At 40.1% G+C, this 15,817-nt stretch overlaps 1 protein-coding gene across 1 annotated transcript in view; it reads right to left on the minus strand.

Moving 5' to 3' along the window:
- The window catches only part of TOX (thymocyte selection associated high mobility group box), a 307,411-nt gene that overhangs the window by 25,117 nt on the left and 266,477 nt on the right, over positions 1-15,817 (minus strand). Inside the window, exon 6 of the mRNA XM_052651904.1 lies at positions 3,948-4,028. Coding sequence (XP_052507864.1) covers positions 3,948-4,028 — 81 coding nt within the window. The remainder of the gene's footprint in view (positions 1-3,947; positions 4,029-15,817) is intronic.

Consider the following 15,817-nt stretch of genomic DNA (forward strand, 5'->3'; position numbering starts at 1 on the left):
ATATGTGAACTGTGAACTTCCAGATGTTCAAGCTGCTTTTAGATAAGGCAGAGGAACCAGAGATCAAATTGCCAACATCCGCTGGATCATTGTAAAAGCAAGAGAGTTCCAGAAAAACATCTATTTCTGCTTTATTGACTATGTCAAAGCCTTTGACTGTGTGGATCACAATAAACTGTGGAAAATTCTGAAAGAGATGGCAATACCAGACCACCTGACCCGCCTCTTGAGAAACCTGTATGCAGGTCAGGAAGCAATAGTTAGAACAGGACATGGAACAACAGACTGGTTCCAGATAGGAAAAGGAGTATGTCAATGCTGCATATTGTCACCCTGCTTATTTAACTTCTATGCAGAGTACATCATGAGAAACGCTGGGCTGGAAGAAGCACAAGCTGGAATCAAGATTGCCAGGAGAAATATCAATAACCTCAGATATGCAGATGACACCACCCTTATGGCAGAAAGTGAGAAAGAACCAAAGACCCTCTTGATGAAAGTGAAAGAGGAGAGTGAAAAAGTTGGCTTAAAACTCAACATTCAGAAAACGAAGATCATGGCATCCAGTCCCATCACTTCATGGCAAATAGATGGGGAAACAATGGAAACAGAGGCTGAATTTATTTTTCTGGGCTCCAAAATCACTGCAGATGGTGATTGCTGCCATGAAATTAAAAGACGCTTGCTGCTTGGAAGGAAAGTTATGACCAACCTAGACAGCAGATTAAAAAGCAGAGACATTACTTTGCCAACAAAAGTCAGTCTAGTCAAGGCTATGGTTTTTCCAGTAGTCATGTATGGATGTGAGAGTTGGACTATAAAGAAAGCTGAGTGCCAAAGAATTGATGCTTTTGAACTATGGTGTTGAAGAAGACTCCTGAGAGTCCCTTGGACAGCAGGGAAATCCAACCAGTCTATCCTAAACAAGATCAGTCCTGGGTGTTCATTGGAAGGACTGATGTTGAAGCTGAAACTCCAATACTTTGGCCACCTGATGCAAAGTGCTGACTCATTTGAAAAGACCCTGATGCTGGGAAAGATTGAGGGCAGGAGGAGAAGGGACTGACAGACGATGAGATGGTTGGATGGCATCACCGACTCGATGGACATGAGTTTGGGTAAACTCTGGGAGTTGGTGATGGACAGGGAGGCCTGGCGTGCTGCAGTTCATGGGGTCGCATAGAGTTGGACACAACTGAGTGACTGAACTGAACTGAACTTACTTCTTGGGTATATTAATCTGCATGATACCAAGTGACTATATAACCCAACTGTTGGATGGATTTATGAGGATGGTGCAAAAGTAACTGAGGTTTTGAAATTTGCTATTTGATATTGGAATATATTCTTAAATAAATGTGGTTATGTTATACATTATTTTAATACACATTTCTCACTTGATGTTTTTGCTAATGAGTTATTAGTTTCTGTTTGTTTTATATTTATTCTAGATTATAGAAATGATGTTAGACAAAAAGCAAATTGAAGTGTTTTTTTATTTGAGTTCAAAATGGATTGTCAAGCAGAGACAACTGGCAACACCAACAACGCATTTTACCCAGGAACTGCTAATGAACATACAGTGCAGTGGTGGTTTAAGAAGTTTTGCAAAGGAGAGGAGAGTCTTGAAGATGAACACCACAGTGGCCTGCCACTGGAAGTTGACAACAATCAGTTGAGAGGATCATTGAAGCTGATCCTGTTACAACTACACGAGAAGTTGCTGAAGAACTCAGTGTCAACCACTGTATCATCATTTGGCATTTGAAACAAACTGGACAGGTAAAAAAGCTCAATAAGTGGGTGCCTTATGAGTTGACCACAGGCAAAAAAATAGTTTTGAAGTGAAATCTTCTCTTATTCTATGCAAAAACAATGAACAATTTCTCCATTGGATTGTGATGTGCAATAAAAAGTGGATTTTATATGACAGCTGGTGATGACCAACTCAGTGCTGGATAGAGAAGATGCTCCAAAGCACTTCCCAAAATCAAACTTTCACCAAAAGAAGGTTATGGTCACTGTTTGGTGGTCTGTTGCCAGTCTGATCCACTATAGCTTTCTGAATCCTGGCAAAATCATTACATCTGAGAAGTATGCTCAGCAAATCAATGAGATGCACTGAAAATGGCAACATCTGCAGCAAGTATTGATGAACAGAATGGACCCAATTCTTCTCTACAACAATGCCCGACTGCACATCACACAACCAATGCTTCAAAAGTTGAACGAACTGGGCTATGACGTTCTGCGTCATCCGCCTTATTCCCCTGACTTCTCATGACTACCATTTCTTCAGGCATCTCAACAACTTTTTGTCAGGAAAACAACTTCCACAACCAGCAGGAGGCGGAAAATGCATTCCAAGAGTTTTCTGAATCCCCAACACGCACTTTTATGCTACAGGAATAAACAAACTTATTTCTCTTTGGCAAAAATATGTTGATGGTAACGGTTCCTATTTTGATTAACACAGATGTGTTTGAGCCTAGTTATAATAATTTAAAATTCATGGTCCAAAACTGCAATTACTTTTATACCAACCTAGTAGTATTGGACCAATCAAACCCTAAATGTTCATTAGAAGGACTGATGTTGAAGCTGAAGCTCCAATACTTTGGCCACCTGATGCAAGAGGTGACTCGCTGGAAAAGACCCTAATGATGGGAAAGACTGAGGGCAAGTGGAGAAGGGACAATGGATGATTAGATAGCATCAAGTGACTCAATGGGCAAGAGTTTGAGCAAACTTTGGGAGATAATGAAGGACAGGAGGCCTGGTGTGCTGCAGTTCAAGGGGTCACAAAGAGTCAGACACAACTAAACAACAAAAATAGTATTTTGCACCTTGTTTTTCTGTTGTAATTTTATATACATGCTATGAATTCTTTAATTATACTGAAATTTGTAATGGTATCAGCAGAAAATACAAATAGCTGTGAAAGGATTTAGAAAAATTAGAAAGTGTGAGATCCATAGTGAGATAATACAGACAAGGTAGGAATTTTAAGGTTAAATAATAAATATTCAGTTTTCCCACAATGTCATACTTTAGAAGTGGAACAGGTTGCATGAGACCATGAAATTTCTTATGTATTCATATTTTGTGCTCCTTTTTCTTCTGCACATCATATATTCAGTATACATATTCCCCAAGGAAAAGTAACTTACATAATTACTTTAGAGTTGTTGGAGGGAACTGGGTATTTGAGGATAATAGAAAGTATTTTTCGTGGGTGAATGGACTGAAATCCAGAGCCTCACCCAATGCTGAGCCAAATACCAGCCACATCTGGACTTAGGATGACACAGTGTCCAGTCTTCACAGCCTCAGCCTCAGTAGCCACTGAGACTACTCCCTGAGAAATCTATACAGGGAAATATAGATTTAATAACCCAATACCAAACAGAGTTAACTCCTGAGTTTTTATTATAGCAAGGGTTCATATTTGAGATATTCCAAAGCATAAAATATTTTTAAGGGGTGCTTTCTTTTTCAAATGAAATGATGCATCTTCCCCCCATCTGCTTGCTTATTTTGGCAGGCGTACATACTAATCATGTTGTAATGAGGCTACAATTAAAGACAGTTGCCATCTCCTCAGCAAAGACCAATGGGATGAGGTCGGGGTGCTGGGGGTGGAATACATTTAAAGAGTGGAATGTGGTGAAACAGAAAGTTGGCTCAGGATTAAGAACGTGCTGCAACTAACCCACAAAACAAGTAATCCACAGGTAGGCAACATTATACTAAAGGCCCAAGGGTTGTTCTGGTCCTCTAGGTATGAACAAATATTTCCATAACATACAGCTTTGCTTAGGATTTACTTTTTCAGCAAAGGAGATTGTGCAGAAACGCTGAAGTAATCTTTTGTGCTTTCAAATGACCATCATGGTCTGAGACGAGATGGCCATAACCCGTCCCAAGACCACACGGTTGCACGTTACCTTGGACACCAGGCTGGCTCTGTATGCTGCTAGTTGCTTCAGGTACTCCTTCTTCGCAGCCTCTGTTTTCTTTTTATAGACCTGCAACAACAGAGAGTCTTAAATTAGAAAGTGCATCTGCTTTCGTTTCCAGAGAAGTGCAATGCAGAATGATAATTGTGTGTGTTCACACGCACACACACACACACACACACACACACACACAATACAATAATACGTAGCTCCCCGAAGATAGTGTTTTCTTACTGAAACAAGTTTTTAAGAAGTATGGCAAGAGATTAGATAATAAAAAGATTAACAATGGTAAAATTTCCCATTTTGCATAAAGCATATGAAGAGATACACCTGGGTTAGTCTGAGAGTGGAGGCAGTTGGTTTGGAAAGATACTATGGCTGGAGGTTCCCAGGGAACCATATGTGAGTAAAGAAGCCATTCATACTTATATAAGGAGTAGATAATGTTATCCTGCACTCAAATCCTGACATATACAGAGCTTCCCTCGTAGCTCAGCTGGTAAAGAATCTGTGAAAGATACTATGGCTGCAAGTTCTCAGGGAATCACATGTGAGAAAAGAAGCCATTTGTACTTATATAAGGGGCAGATAATGCTGTAGTGCACTCAAATCCTGACATATATCTCTTTGCTAAATACAAAAACAAGGACAGATTCCAAAGATGATCAATAAAGTTCAACATGCTAATCAAAGAAACAGTTATGGAGTTTGCAGGTTCATAACTAATTTAAAGTTTTGTGCCTTGAAGTCCTATTTTCAAAGACTCAGCAATCAGTGATGGCAGTCGAAGTCACATTTGGGAGTGGGCTGGGGACCCTGAGTGGCTGCGGACTGCACATGTGCCGTGACGTGTAGCCTGCTCTGGTCATGCCCTTTCCAGAAAACACAAAAAAACACATGGTATGGATGTGTGGATGCCTCAGTGTGAAAAGGTAAAAATGTTCTGAATTGAGTTTCAATTTATAGCAGCTTTTCATTTTTCATAAGAAATCATCTTGCAAATACAAGTAAAATCATCCTAAATTGAGCAAAAGTACTGAAAAACAACTTGCTGGTAGGCTAAAGGTCACATAGCTAAGCTAACAGAAAAAAAAATTAGAGTCGAAAATGAAAGATAAGCAAAGTGAATACACTTTGTCTGCTATCATTAAGGTAATTCTTTCAAGGCTTTAGAGCCTGCTTTTGTCAATCTTTTGAAATCAGCCCAAAAGAACAAAATATTTTTCACCATTGGATGCATTTTCATCGATACGACTATTTTAAATTTCCCACATCTTGAATTTTACAGCAAGGAATGAGGCTTGGCTACTACTTTGTAATGCTGAGCTCAAAACCAGACACAGGCCAGTGTGAAAGTGGCCTTAGAATTAGTCAAAGTATTAAATATAAATTATGTGTAAAGACCAAATATCTACCAAAGTCAGCAGCAGAAGTCAATTTATGGTTTCTGATGTGGAAGGTGGTTTGCTGAGGCCGGTCCCCGACCGTGAAATTTAAGGTGTGAGAAATATTACCTACTCATAAATATTTTAATTAAAGCAGAACATTTTACTTAAAGTAAACAAATGAGTAACCTTGTCAACAGAATTATAAAGGACCCTATGAAATGAATGTGCTCATTGTTCTCCCTTAGGGAGCACTTCAGCCTAGTCTTTCATATTTGGCATTTTGGTATATTATAATAAAGGCAACTATAATAAGGCAATTATGAATTCATACACTAGTATCACACAATCATCTTTAGTGTCATCTTTACAATACATGGAACTAAAGAAATTTAAAAGAAAACTTTTTTAGTAAGAAGTCAATTAATCAATTACAGGAAAATCAATTACAGGAAAATTCTTAATTTACTGAGCTAATTATTAGAAGTCAAATTCAGATTCTTTTTTAGACACCCATATATGAAAACAAATAAACACTAAATTCCAGCAAAGTCTTTGAACAGTATGATTCATGCATATCATATGCTTTGGTTCAGTCAGAATGAGAAACATGGAGCTCTCTTGCTTTTTGATTGATTTATTTCTTTCTTCAAATACAGATTTCTGTTTGTAGTTCTCCCTCCAATCTCTTCCGCAAGACATACTTTTTATTATGAATGACCTTAAACTGACAATGTTTACATTTACTTTTAATACCTTAAAACTGTTTCAAGAGGGTTTTTCTCCCACACAGACAGAAATCCTATTCAGGACTTTGAAGCAAATATTTAACAAAAATATCTTCGATGGTAGTACGCTTTTGTAAACTTGAAGCATTTCTATCATGTTTTTTATTCATGTTACTCTAGGTGACCTCCTTGGACAGCTAACTAGGGTTCATTTAGCTTCCACAGCATTGCCTGAAGCCTCATTTTCTAAGTAGCACAGGTAAGACAGTGTTCAGATGGCCTAACTGTAACATCTATCATCCTTCTTGCCCTCGGTTTCTATCAAAGAAACAGCAGTGTTACTACAGTGGGGCTCCCAGTGGTTAACATCCCACAAGGTGTTAACTTTCCTGAAATTTGTTTATTAACAACCACGGGAGAAAGGTGGCAACTCGGTGTGTTTCAGGCTGGATGTATGCCCCCTGGATTCAGGGGAGATCGATGTCGTTATGGGATTCCTGACTAGCATTCAGAGCACCCTGTTTCCTCCAGATGGCTCCCTATTGGCTATTGATGACTGGCTATGTGGGATCATCCTACACGTGCCTAAATACCACTTTAGGAAAGAGGAAACTCATCACGTCACATTACACGGCTTGATGGGTCTGCTCTTCCCTGAATAGCTGCAGATCTTCAGAGGGAGGATTCAAAGGGTGGTGATTTCAGGAGGTATGTTTCTGTAATTGTGTCTAAAGGGGGGTACCCTGGGTCAGAACTAAAATCTGAGGTGGCTTCCCCTACAGTAATTTAGAACCTCCACCTTTAAGAACTAGCTAATGGCTCAAATATTATTCACCCTGTATGTCCTTGTGATGCTACCCTCTAAAATTGTACAAGGATGCTTTCTGAATCCTGTATTTGATGCAGATGTCTGAAGAAGGGCCTCAAATATATGAGAATGATAAAAAAACATGTAAGAATTCCACATACTGAAATTCTTCCTTTAGAACAGATAATTAAAAATCATCAGTAAAAAGTTCCACAAAAACGTTTCAAAGCTCTATTTATGGATGGAGAAAACTCTTTCACTTGCAGAAACCAAAGATGACGCTGACTGCATTTGCAATGAGCAGTCCACTGCAATGATCAAACCTTCTAACCTAGGGGATGGGTCTGATTTACATCAAAGTTAAGTTTGGGAAAGAAATGGTCTCTCTCTCTCTCTCTCAGGGAAAGACAAATATTTTAAAGAAATGTGATTCACACGGTAAATATTAGTACTCAGCTGAACTACAAAATGGCTTCCAAATGGGCTACAGCTGTTTGAAATAAAGTGCAAAGTTGGCCAGATGAGGATTTAAAAATCATAATACATCATTTATCATTTTCCCCAGCTCATCCAAACACTTTTGAATTCATCCTGTCCTAACTTAGTTAGTTGCTGTGGTTTGTTATTCTAAGAAAGCTACCATACCCTATCTAAGGATTGCATCTCAGCAGTTAAGTTAAAACATATATAATGGCTAAACTAAAACAGACCTCAAATGGCAGTTCTAGAGAATCCAAATTCTGTTCATGTAACCTAGTGATTCTGTGAATCATTTTTTAAGTTGCACTACATTCTAGCATGTATACATATTTTTATAAGCAAATAATCTCTAATTAAAATCAGCAATTCAGTATCAGTGACTACGGATGCACTCAAACAGAAAACATTCTAATACAACCTGTCATTTTGCTTTTTTCACTTTCTGCTCCTTCCCCAAACAATCCATCTAACTTATATAGAAAAGTAAAATCTTATAAATACCATTTAATTCCTTCTTCCTTCCTTCTTTTTGGCTCTGGTCCCTAGTTAATCTCTAGTTGTAGTTTATTCAACTCTTTGCAGTAATAATAAGAAAAAACACAGTTCTTCTAATTCTGGATTTTATTCAAACACTACAAAACTAAAGGCACTTCTCTTTTTGGTTAACTTCAAATGCAGTTTTTCCCCAGTATAATTTCATATTTATAGAAAATGCTTAGAAACATGGTTATGTAAGAAATAATAATTTAATCTCATTTCCCTGTAATATACAGTACTTGAGAAATTAACGTTTGCAGCATCTTTGAATGCTATTATTATTTAGGACAGTTAGAGCAAGTGCATCTGTGTTTACACAGAACTTAGTCCTTAAATACAGTTAAATTTCCATTTGTGTAACTTGCTCAGCGTTTTCTTAAGCATTCCAGAAGTCAGAGAACTTTATAAAGTGGTATTCAGAGAACTGAAAACATTATACAACATGACAAAAATTTTGCTATCGATTCTTTTTGGGATCCATCAAATGCAAACACATTGTCTGCACAATAATGGGGTAACCTGTTTCTGGAATGGTCGGGATCAGAAGCAAGCTCTTCATCTGAAAATATGGCTGCAAAATACACCTGTCAGTTTATTAAATGAGGATGATAGAGTGTAATGTCGTTCAATTATACTTAACAATATAGTGAGTATCTGTTATGTTCCTGCATGGTGTGAGGAACAGAAGCTACAAAACCAAAAAAAGTATTAAAATATGCTTCTATTGTGTGCATTTTTTGTGTCAGGCATATATATACATGTATCTAATCAAACTGGTCTGGTATCTGAGATTTATCTCTGTTTATGCAACAGCCCCTCCTGGTTACATGTGATCTCCCTTGGATGCCTCATTCAGACCCCCAACCACAGGGCAGCCCTTTTAGCAGGGCAGTTTGGCACATAGCAGGTGCTCGGGAAATGCCTGCGATAGAGTGTATAATCCCTGGTCTCAGGTTTCTCTTCTGTGAGTCAGCATGGGTGTGGTACTCATGGTAGAACACCAAACTGCATGTTCTAAATTAGGGTGGGCATGAGTGGGGACAGAGGATTTGGTATACAAAGAGATAACCTGCCCTCCTGAAACATGTTTACCAATAATACACAAAGCCCGGTGGACTTGCCACTGCTGTTGCTGCTGCTAAGTCGCTTCAGTCATGTCCGACTCTGTGCGACCCCATAGACGGCATCCCACCAGGCTCCACCATCCCTGGGATTCTCCAGGCAAGAACACTGGAGTGGGTTGCCATTTCCTTCTCCAATGCATTAAAGTGAAAAGTGAAAGTAAAGTCGCTCAGTTGTGCCCGACTCTTAGCGACCCCATGGACTGCAGCCTACCAGGCTCCTTCGTCCATGGGATTTTCCAGGCAAGAGTACTGGAGTGGGTTGCCATTGCCTTCTCCGCCAATGGACTTGAGTGAGTATTATGTTCAAATTCTCTCCCTGCTGACATCATGGAACCATTTAAGTGAAATGTCTGCTCTCTCTGTGTATCAGCATGGAGTATTTCCATTTGCACTCTGTGTATTTACACCCAGGAAGGTGTGCCACAACCCCATTTATGTACCAATTAATTATAGGTACATACGCCTGTGATTTAGAAATATGTTCACCATTGGGTATAATATTTCCAACTGCTGTTTCAAGTTTTTATGAATATTAATATAAACTTGCCTCACCTTCTACAGTTTTTAAGTGAACAATTGTTTTATATATATTTTACACCTAGCATTAAAAAAATTGGAGAAAATGCCTAATGTTTATAAGGAATTGGCCAAGATAAACAAGTGTGTGAATGCTATGGTAAAACAGGATTTTAGTTAACCTTAAGTATTGTTGACATAAAATCCAAATTTTATCATAAGATATGGGGCGGGGGTGGGGGAAGGCCCCGGCAGTGCTTCTGTAGTGGGTATTTGAGCACCAATGAGGAGTAAATGATTTGATTCCACGGGCTCAGAGGATTTGTCAGCTGCCTCGTAAGTATAATTCTGGCTCTTCATATCCCTGCTGCTTCTAATTTAGCAGGACAGGCTCATAATTGAAGCAAATTAACTATTTACACTTGCCACTTCTACCAGGGGAAGAGGACACAGCAGCAGGAAAGAATGAGCAGGAAATTACATTCTTCCCACTTGTGTCAGACCTGCCCTTATATAAACACATTAACAGTAATTTCATGAGGCGTCAAACATAGGAATAAATACTGAGGGATGAAATAATGAGGTGCTGCTATTGAGCTGAACTGCTATGGCTAATATCCTTGGATATGAATTATGCATCCTGAAAGAAGGCATATGTTACAATATTCAAACAGTTTCCCTGCAAGTGATATCTGCTCATTAGGCTCTGGATCGCGAGGTAAACCTGCTCTCTTCTCCCACGACAGGGTAGCATTTACAAAAATATGCTCTCTGGGCACCGTGGGCTGTGGTTTCTCCTGAATACACCAAACCCTGAACAGGCCTTCCACTCCATTTTTAGCCTAACAGCGTGTTTATTTAGCTCTTTGGCTGAAGCTTTAAAGCCATTTAATGTAATGTAAACAAGAACATTTTGTTTGTAATTTGCTAAATGTATTACAGCCCAACTGTGTCTCCAATTAGGAACTTAAGGTTCATTTAGTAATTTACATCTGGTTCTGATTTAAGGTGACTTTCCTTTCCCACTTAGGAGCTGACTTTCCGTGGCTAAAAAGGAACCAAGAATGCTTTATAGCTCTTTGGACCGATCCCTTCTGCTTCAAAGCTGGACGGGACTCTTTAATTTAGTGGGGTTTGACTTTGATGACCAGAATCACAGAATTCAGAATAACAGGGAAATACAGGAAATTTAGCTGGACCTTCATAAACAAAGATGCTGAGGGTTGCTCAAACTCCAAGGAGTCTCATATAAAGGGCATGGTCTTGTTACGTTATTATTTTTCTTTCTCTGTAGGTTCCAGTCAATGAAACAAAAGTAGCAAAGACCAACATCACCGTCACACTTATGTTTTATTTCCCTTTCTCTAGCTGGTGCCTTTTGGAAACGACTTACTATGTCTCTGAACCAGGCTCTCCACTGTCGTAGGATTCATTAGCATTTAAAACCTTCTGCTGGAATCCTAAACACAATCCCGCTCCCCCTCTTCCAGATTCAGCTCCATCTTCGAAAGTATTCAAATGGAGAGATCTCCGATACCTGAAGTTTGTTCAGCGGCTTTGGTAGGAACAACTCATAAGGGAGGTTTTGTGTTCCTGGAGGATTTTTATCACTTCTTTTAGCTTCCTTCTGATTTCTCTTCTTTGAGAGATTCTTTACAGAAATCAAAGTACATATAGTTTCTTCCTTTCCGGGGCTTCTGAAAATAAAGACCTGCCCATCTGTAGTGGCTTCTTAGCCCCGCCTAGACTCCACAAAGAGGAAGCATGTGACACACACATGCACAGCAGCCCCATTAGTCCTGTTCCCTCTGGCTGGCAAGAAAACATTCAATTGTAATCTCACTAATAGCTGTTTTTCCTTAAATATTGTAATTTTCTGAGCCCCTAATAAGTCATCAATAATTCTGCCCATTTTCCCCAGTTTGTGTTTATATTTGGAGCTGTTCATAATTGTGGGCTATTATGACAACGGGATTTCTGAACAATGGTGGTGCATGAAATCCTAGCCTTCTCCTTGAACCAGCTGCCTACACAAAGCCAGCAGCATCACGTGGGGGCTGTTCTGCAACATGCACGTTTGTCCTAAATTTTGAAGTTTAGTAGTCTGCCTCTAACTGGCTCCAGCAACATTCCTTTAAAAATACATAGCAGTATGTGTGCTCTCCAATTTGAATATTAAATGAGAGTAAAATACAATTAAATTAAGTTTGAAACAGAGATATTATGTTGGCACCATGAGTCAACATAAAGGGGAAGAACAGGTGGTAATACACCATAATAACACTTTTGGATATTTTGCTGATATTCTCTTGATGCCCAAAACGTGCATTCTAGGTGGGCATGTGCGCTTTGCGGGCAATTCCAGCAAACTGTCAGAGAGGGGCTGCCACGTGGAGCATGGCAGGCCCAGCTGATGCAGTATGTCCCTTTTATAAGCGAGGCATCTGTTCTCACTCACTGAACCCTCTCCCTGCTTGTTCCTGGGACGGACTTGCACCCGTATATGTCAAAAACCACCCTTTTTTACATACTCTGTGGTTTCACTATCTTTATTAAGCAAGATCATCTTTTAAGAGGAAAGAATAAGCTATGCTGAACCCCTGTCAAGTCAAAGGAACAGAAGGCATGGGGACAAACTATCTCAAGTGACTCAAACTGATCTCAGTACCTTGTTTTGGTAAAGGTGCTTGAGTGTTAAAACACTAACTTCTCTATAAGAGAAAAAGTTATTTCTATTAATATATCTCCCTAAGTAATCTTAGAATATTTTTTTTAAACAACTGCATTTTGATTATGGAATTGCTTTATAATACTCAGTGAGTTAAACAGGGTCTGTGCTATGCTAAGTTGCTTCAGTTGTGTCCAGCTCTTTGCGACCCCATGGACGATGGTCCGCCAGGCTCCTCTGTCCACAGGGCTCTCCAGGCAAGAATACTGAAGTGGGTTCCCATTCTCTCCCCCAGGGGAGCTTCCCAACCCAGGGATCGACATCACATCTCTCAGGTCTCCTGCATTGGCAGATAGTTTCTCTTCCATTAAGGACACCTGGGAAGCCCCCAAGTAGGGTCAGCTATTATATAATCTCATCTTTTATTTATAAAACACATTCTTCAACCCCCCAACTATTTCTGTTAAGAGAGAACCCAAAGAAAGACTCATTACAAGTTACTTATTAAATTGGAAACAAAAGAAACAGAGGAAAGTGTTTTGTTATCACAATATACAATTAAAAAGCCTTAAGTATCATGTCATAATTGTGATCCTACTTCCATCAGAAAGGCTCAGAGCTGAGTTTGAAAGGCAGAATGGGAGAATGGGAGTCATTTCTCTTTTTATCACAACACTGGAGAATAGTGACTTTCCTATTCTTTGGGTCTGTAAAGACCTTACCTGGTCAGACCAAAAATGTGGAATATTATCTCAGTGTTCCCCTCTTGCTATAATAAAAATAAAAGGCCATATTATAATATAATTAGTGGGGAAATCCTGAAGCTTTATATTTGTTGCCTTGAGGAACTACTCAGTTTTCATCATAAGAACATTATTCTTTTCCACTAGAAACATGAGAACAGGCACTGACCTTGAATTGATAATGTAAAGGATTTGATCGTGGGCTAGGAAAGAGCTGTGTAGACCTCCCCCATTTAAGTTCCTCTAGTAAATGTGGGAAGTAATTAGGAAAAGATATCCAGGGTTAGAAAAACAGACAAGAGGAGTCAGATTGGTGGTAGCACTGGCAACTGAAATTTCTTGACATAAAACCAAAGGAGCGCATGTGAGCCTTTGAGCAGCATCCCCAGCTCGCTGCTGGGTTGCAAAAGGGATCACTAATGTCCTCTGATTACAAGTTGCCATCACAGTCACTAGGGAAGGCAACCACCTTCTGGATGTCTCTTCTGGGAAATTCTATCTAACAAAGCAAGAGTTTATAGCACTGAAGCCTGGGCCCTATCCACGAATACACACAGGGGCTGTCTGAGCAGGGAGAGAGGTTATGTCCTGGTGCCCAGGCCATGGGTAGAGCAGGACCAGGGTGGGGCTGGGGTTCCTGGTGGAGGTGCACTCAGTTTCTCAATCCATGAATAAGCCCCTGTGTAGAATTCCACCGTGCGTCTCCAACATCAGTGGGGAACCACACTTTGGCTTTGGGACTGTGACAGCAAACTGATCCAAGTCAGGAGAGAAACCAGCTCTGAAGTCTCAAAAAACTATATTAGGTTTTCAGTGGAATCACAAAATACAATGTCAACCACTCTATTTGTATTTTACAGTGCAGGAGACCCGGGTTCGATCCCTGGGTTGGGAAGATCCCCTGGAGAAGGAAATGGCAACCCACTCCAGTGCTCTTGCCTGGAAAATTCCATGGACCGAGGAGCTTGGTAGGCTACAGTTCATGGGATCGCAGAGAGTCGGACACGACTGAGTGGCTTCAGTTTAATCTCACACACAGAGAACATTTCCGTGGTATGGTTTCCATCCTCAGAGATGACTCTTGTAGCAGAGCTCCACGCGGCAGGCCCTATGAAGCCCTTAGCTGGGAGTGGCAATCTTGGAAAGGATATAATGTGTAGAGATTTCAGACTGTACAGGACAGCTTTGACTTACAGTAAAGGGGGGTTGGAGAGAATTGGAAGAGTAGGTTTAGCTAATGTTCTGTTAGCAGCTGGTTTTACCATTACAGCTATAATTGTTTTTATAAATTGGTTAGAAAAGAACTGTAGGTTGAATGATAAGTTCTAGTCATGGTGTGTAGTCTTAGACAAATCAGTCAACGAATAGGACTCTGTCTTATTCTCTGCTCTCCTCCCAGTGTCTAGAAAAGTGCCTGGGGCACACAGTAAACACTCAATAAATCTTTGTCGAATGGATGAGTGACTGAATTTAACTGGCCCCATTTCATAACCTGTGAAATTCAGAAAACAGCATCTATGAATACTGTGCTGAACAAACAAAATAAATAATGTAAAACTGTTGTTAAAATGTCAAACACAATATACTTTGTAGATGCTGACAGATACTACGATATTTAGGCTCTTAGAGATGTACACAGGTTTGAGATGTTCTCTTTCTTACATACTTCCCTGGACCTGAGGAGGAGAGATAAAAGTCTTTGTCAAGAATCCAATATGGGACTAACCCATCATGAATGCAATTCAGTATTCCGTAGCATCTAAAGCTGCATCCACTTCGTCCACATCCAGTGACTGAACTATAATGATAATGCTTGTCTAATTTTTCCTTCATGATAATGAAATTCTAGATGGTGCAATCTAGTCCTGGCAATCTAGAAATCTGGGATCAATACCGCTTCTTTGTTGAAGTGGATTCTGTCTATACATGGGCTTCCCTGGTGGCTCAGACAGCCTGAGAACTTGCCTGCAATGTAGGAGGCCTGGGTTTGATCCCTGGGTTGGGAATCCTCTGGAGAAGGAAATGGCTACCCATGCCAGTATTCTTGCCTGGAGAACTCCATGGACAGAAGAGCCTGGCAGGCTACAGTCCACGGAATCCCAAAGAGATGGATAAGACTCTTTCCACAATTCCCATCCTCCTTAAGACCTTTTGGATGACTTACACTGTGGCTGAGATACAAAGTGTCTCTCATGCCCCTGCTCCCCACCAGTGTGGTCCTCAGTCACACCATGGCAATCCGCAAGAGGAGAAAATAATCAGGTATCTGGGCCCATTTAATACAGCCTCACAATATGGTACAAGAGGGATTGAATAACATACTCTAGTGGTCTTTAGGGAATGGCTAAGGGTAGAGATCCTTAAATTCGAGGTTCATTTAGCAAAGAGCAAAGAGAGTTTTGATGACAAAAGAGTAAATACTAAGTGCTGAAGAGAGGTGTGGACAGTTCTCAAAATGCCTTTAGTGTTTTTTTTTTTTCTGTCTAGGATCACATTGGCAGCGTTAAGGAATGAGGTAATCCTGGCTTGGATATGTAGAAGCCCTTCCAAAAGTAACTACACCATATAAACTTTGAAACAAAGGAACTAAGATGCTATTTATAACAGCAGTAAAGGAATGTAAAACCTTGTCAGAGTCCCCTGAAGTCTGGTTCTGGTGGGGCACATTCTCAGCCTTAGTTCTAGCATCCGAGGAATTCACCCAATAACCAGGCTTCCCAGGTGGTGCTGGTGGTAAAGAACTTTCCTGTCAGTGCTGGAGACGTAAGAGATATAGGTTTGATCCCTGGGTCAGGAAGATACCCCTGGAGGAGGGAATGGCAACTGACTCCAGTATTCTTGTCTGGAGAATCTCATGGACAGAAGA

The sequence above is a fragment of the Budorcas taxicolor genome, chromosome 14, assembly GCF_023091745.1.
Source record: "Budorcas taxicolor isolate Tak-1 chromosome 14, Takin1.1, whole genome shotgun sequence".
NCBI lineage: Eukaryota > Metazoa > Chordata > Mammalia > Artiodactyla > Bovidae > Budorcas > Budorcas taxicolor.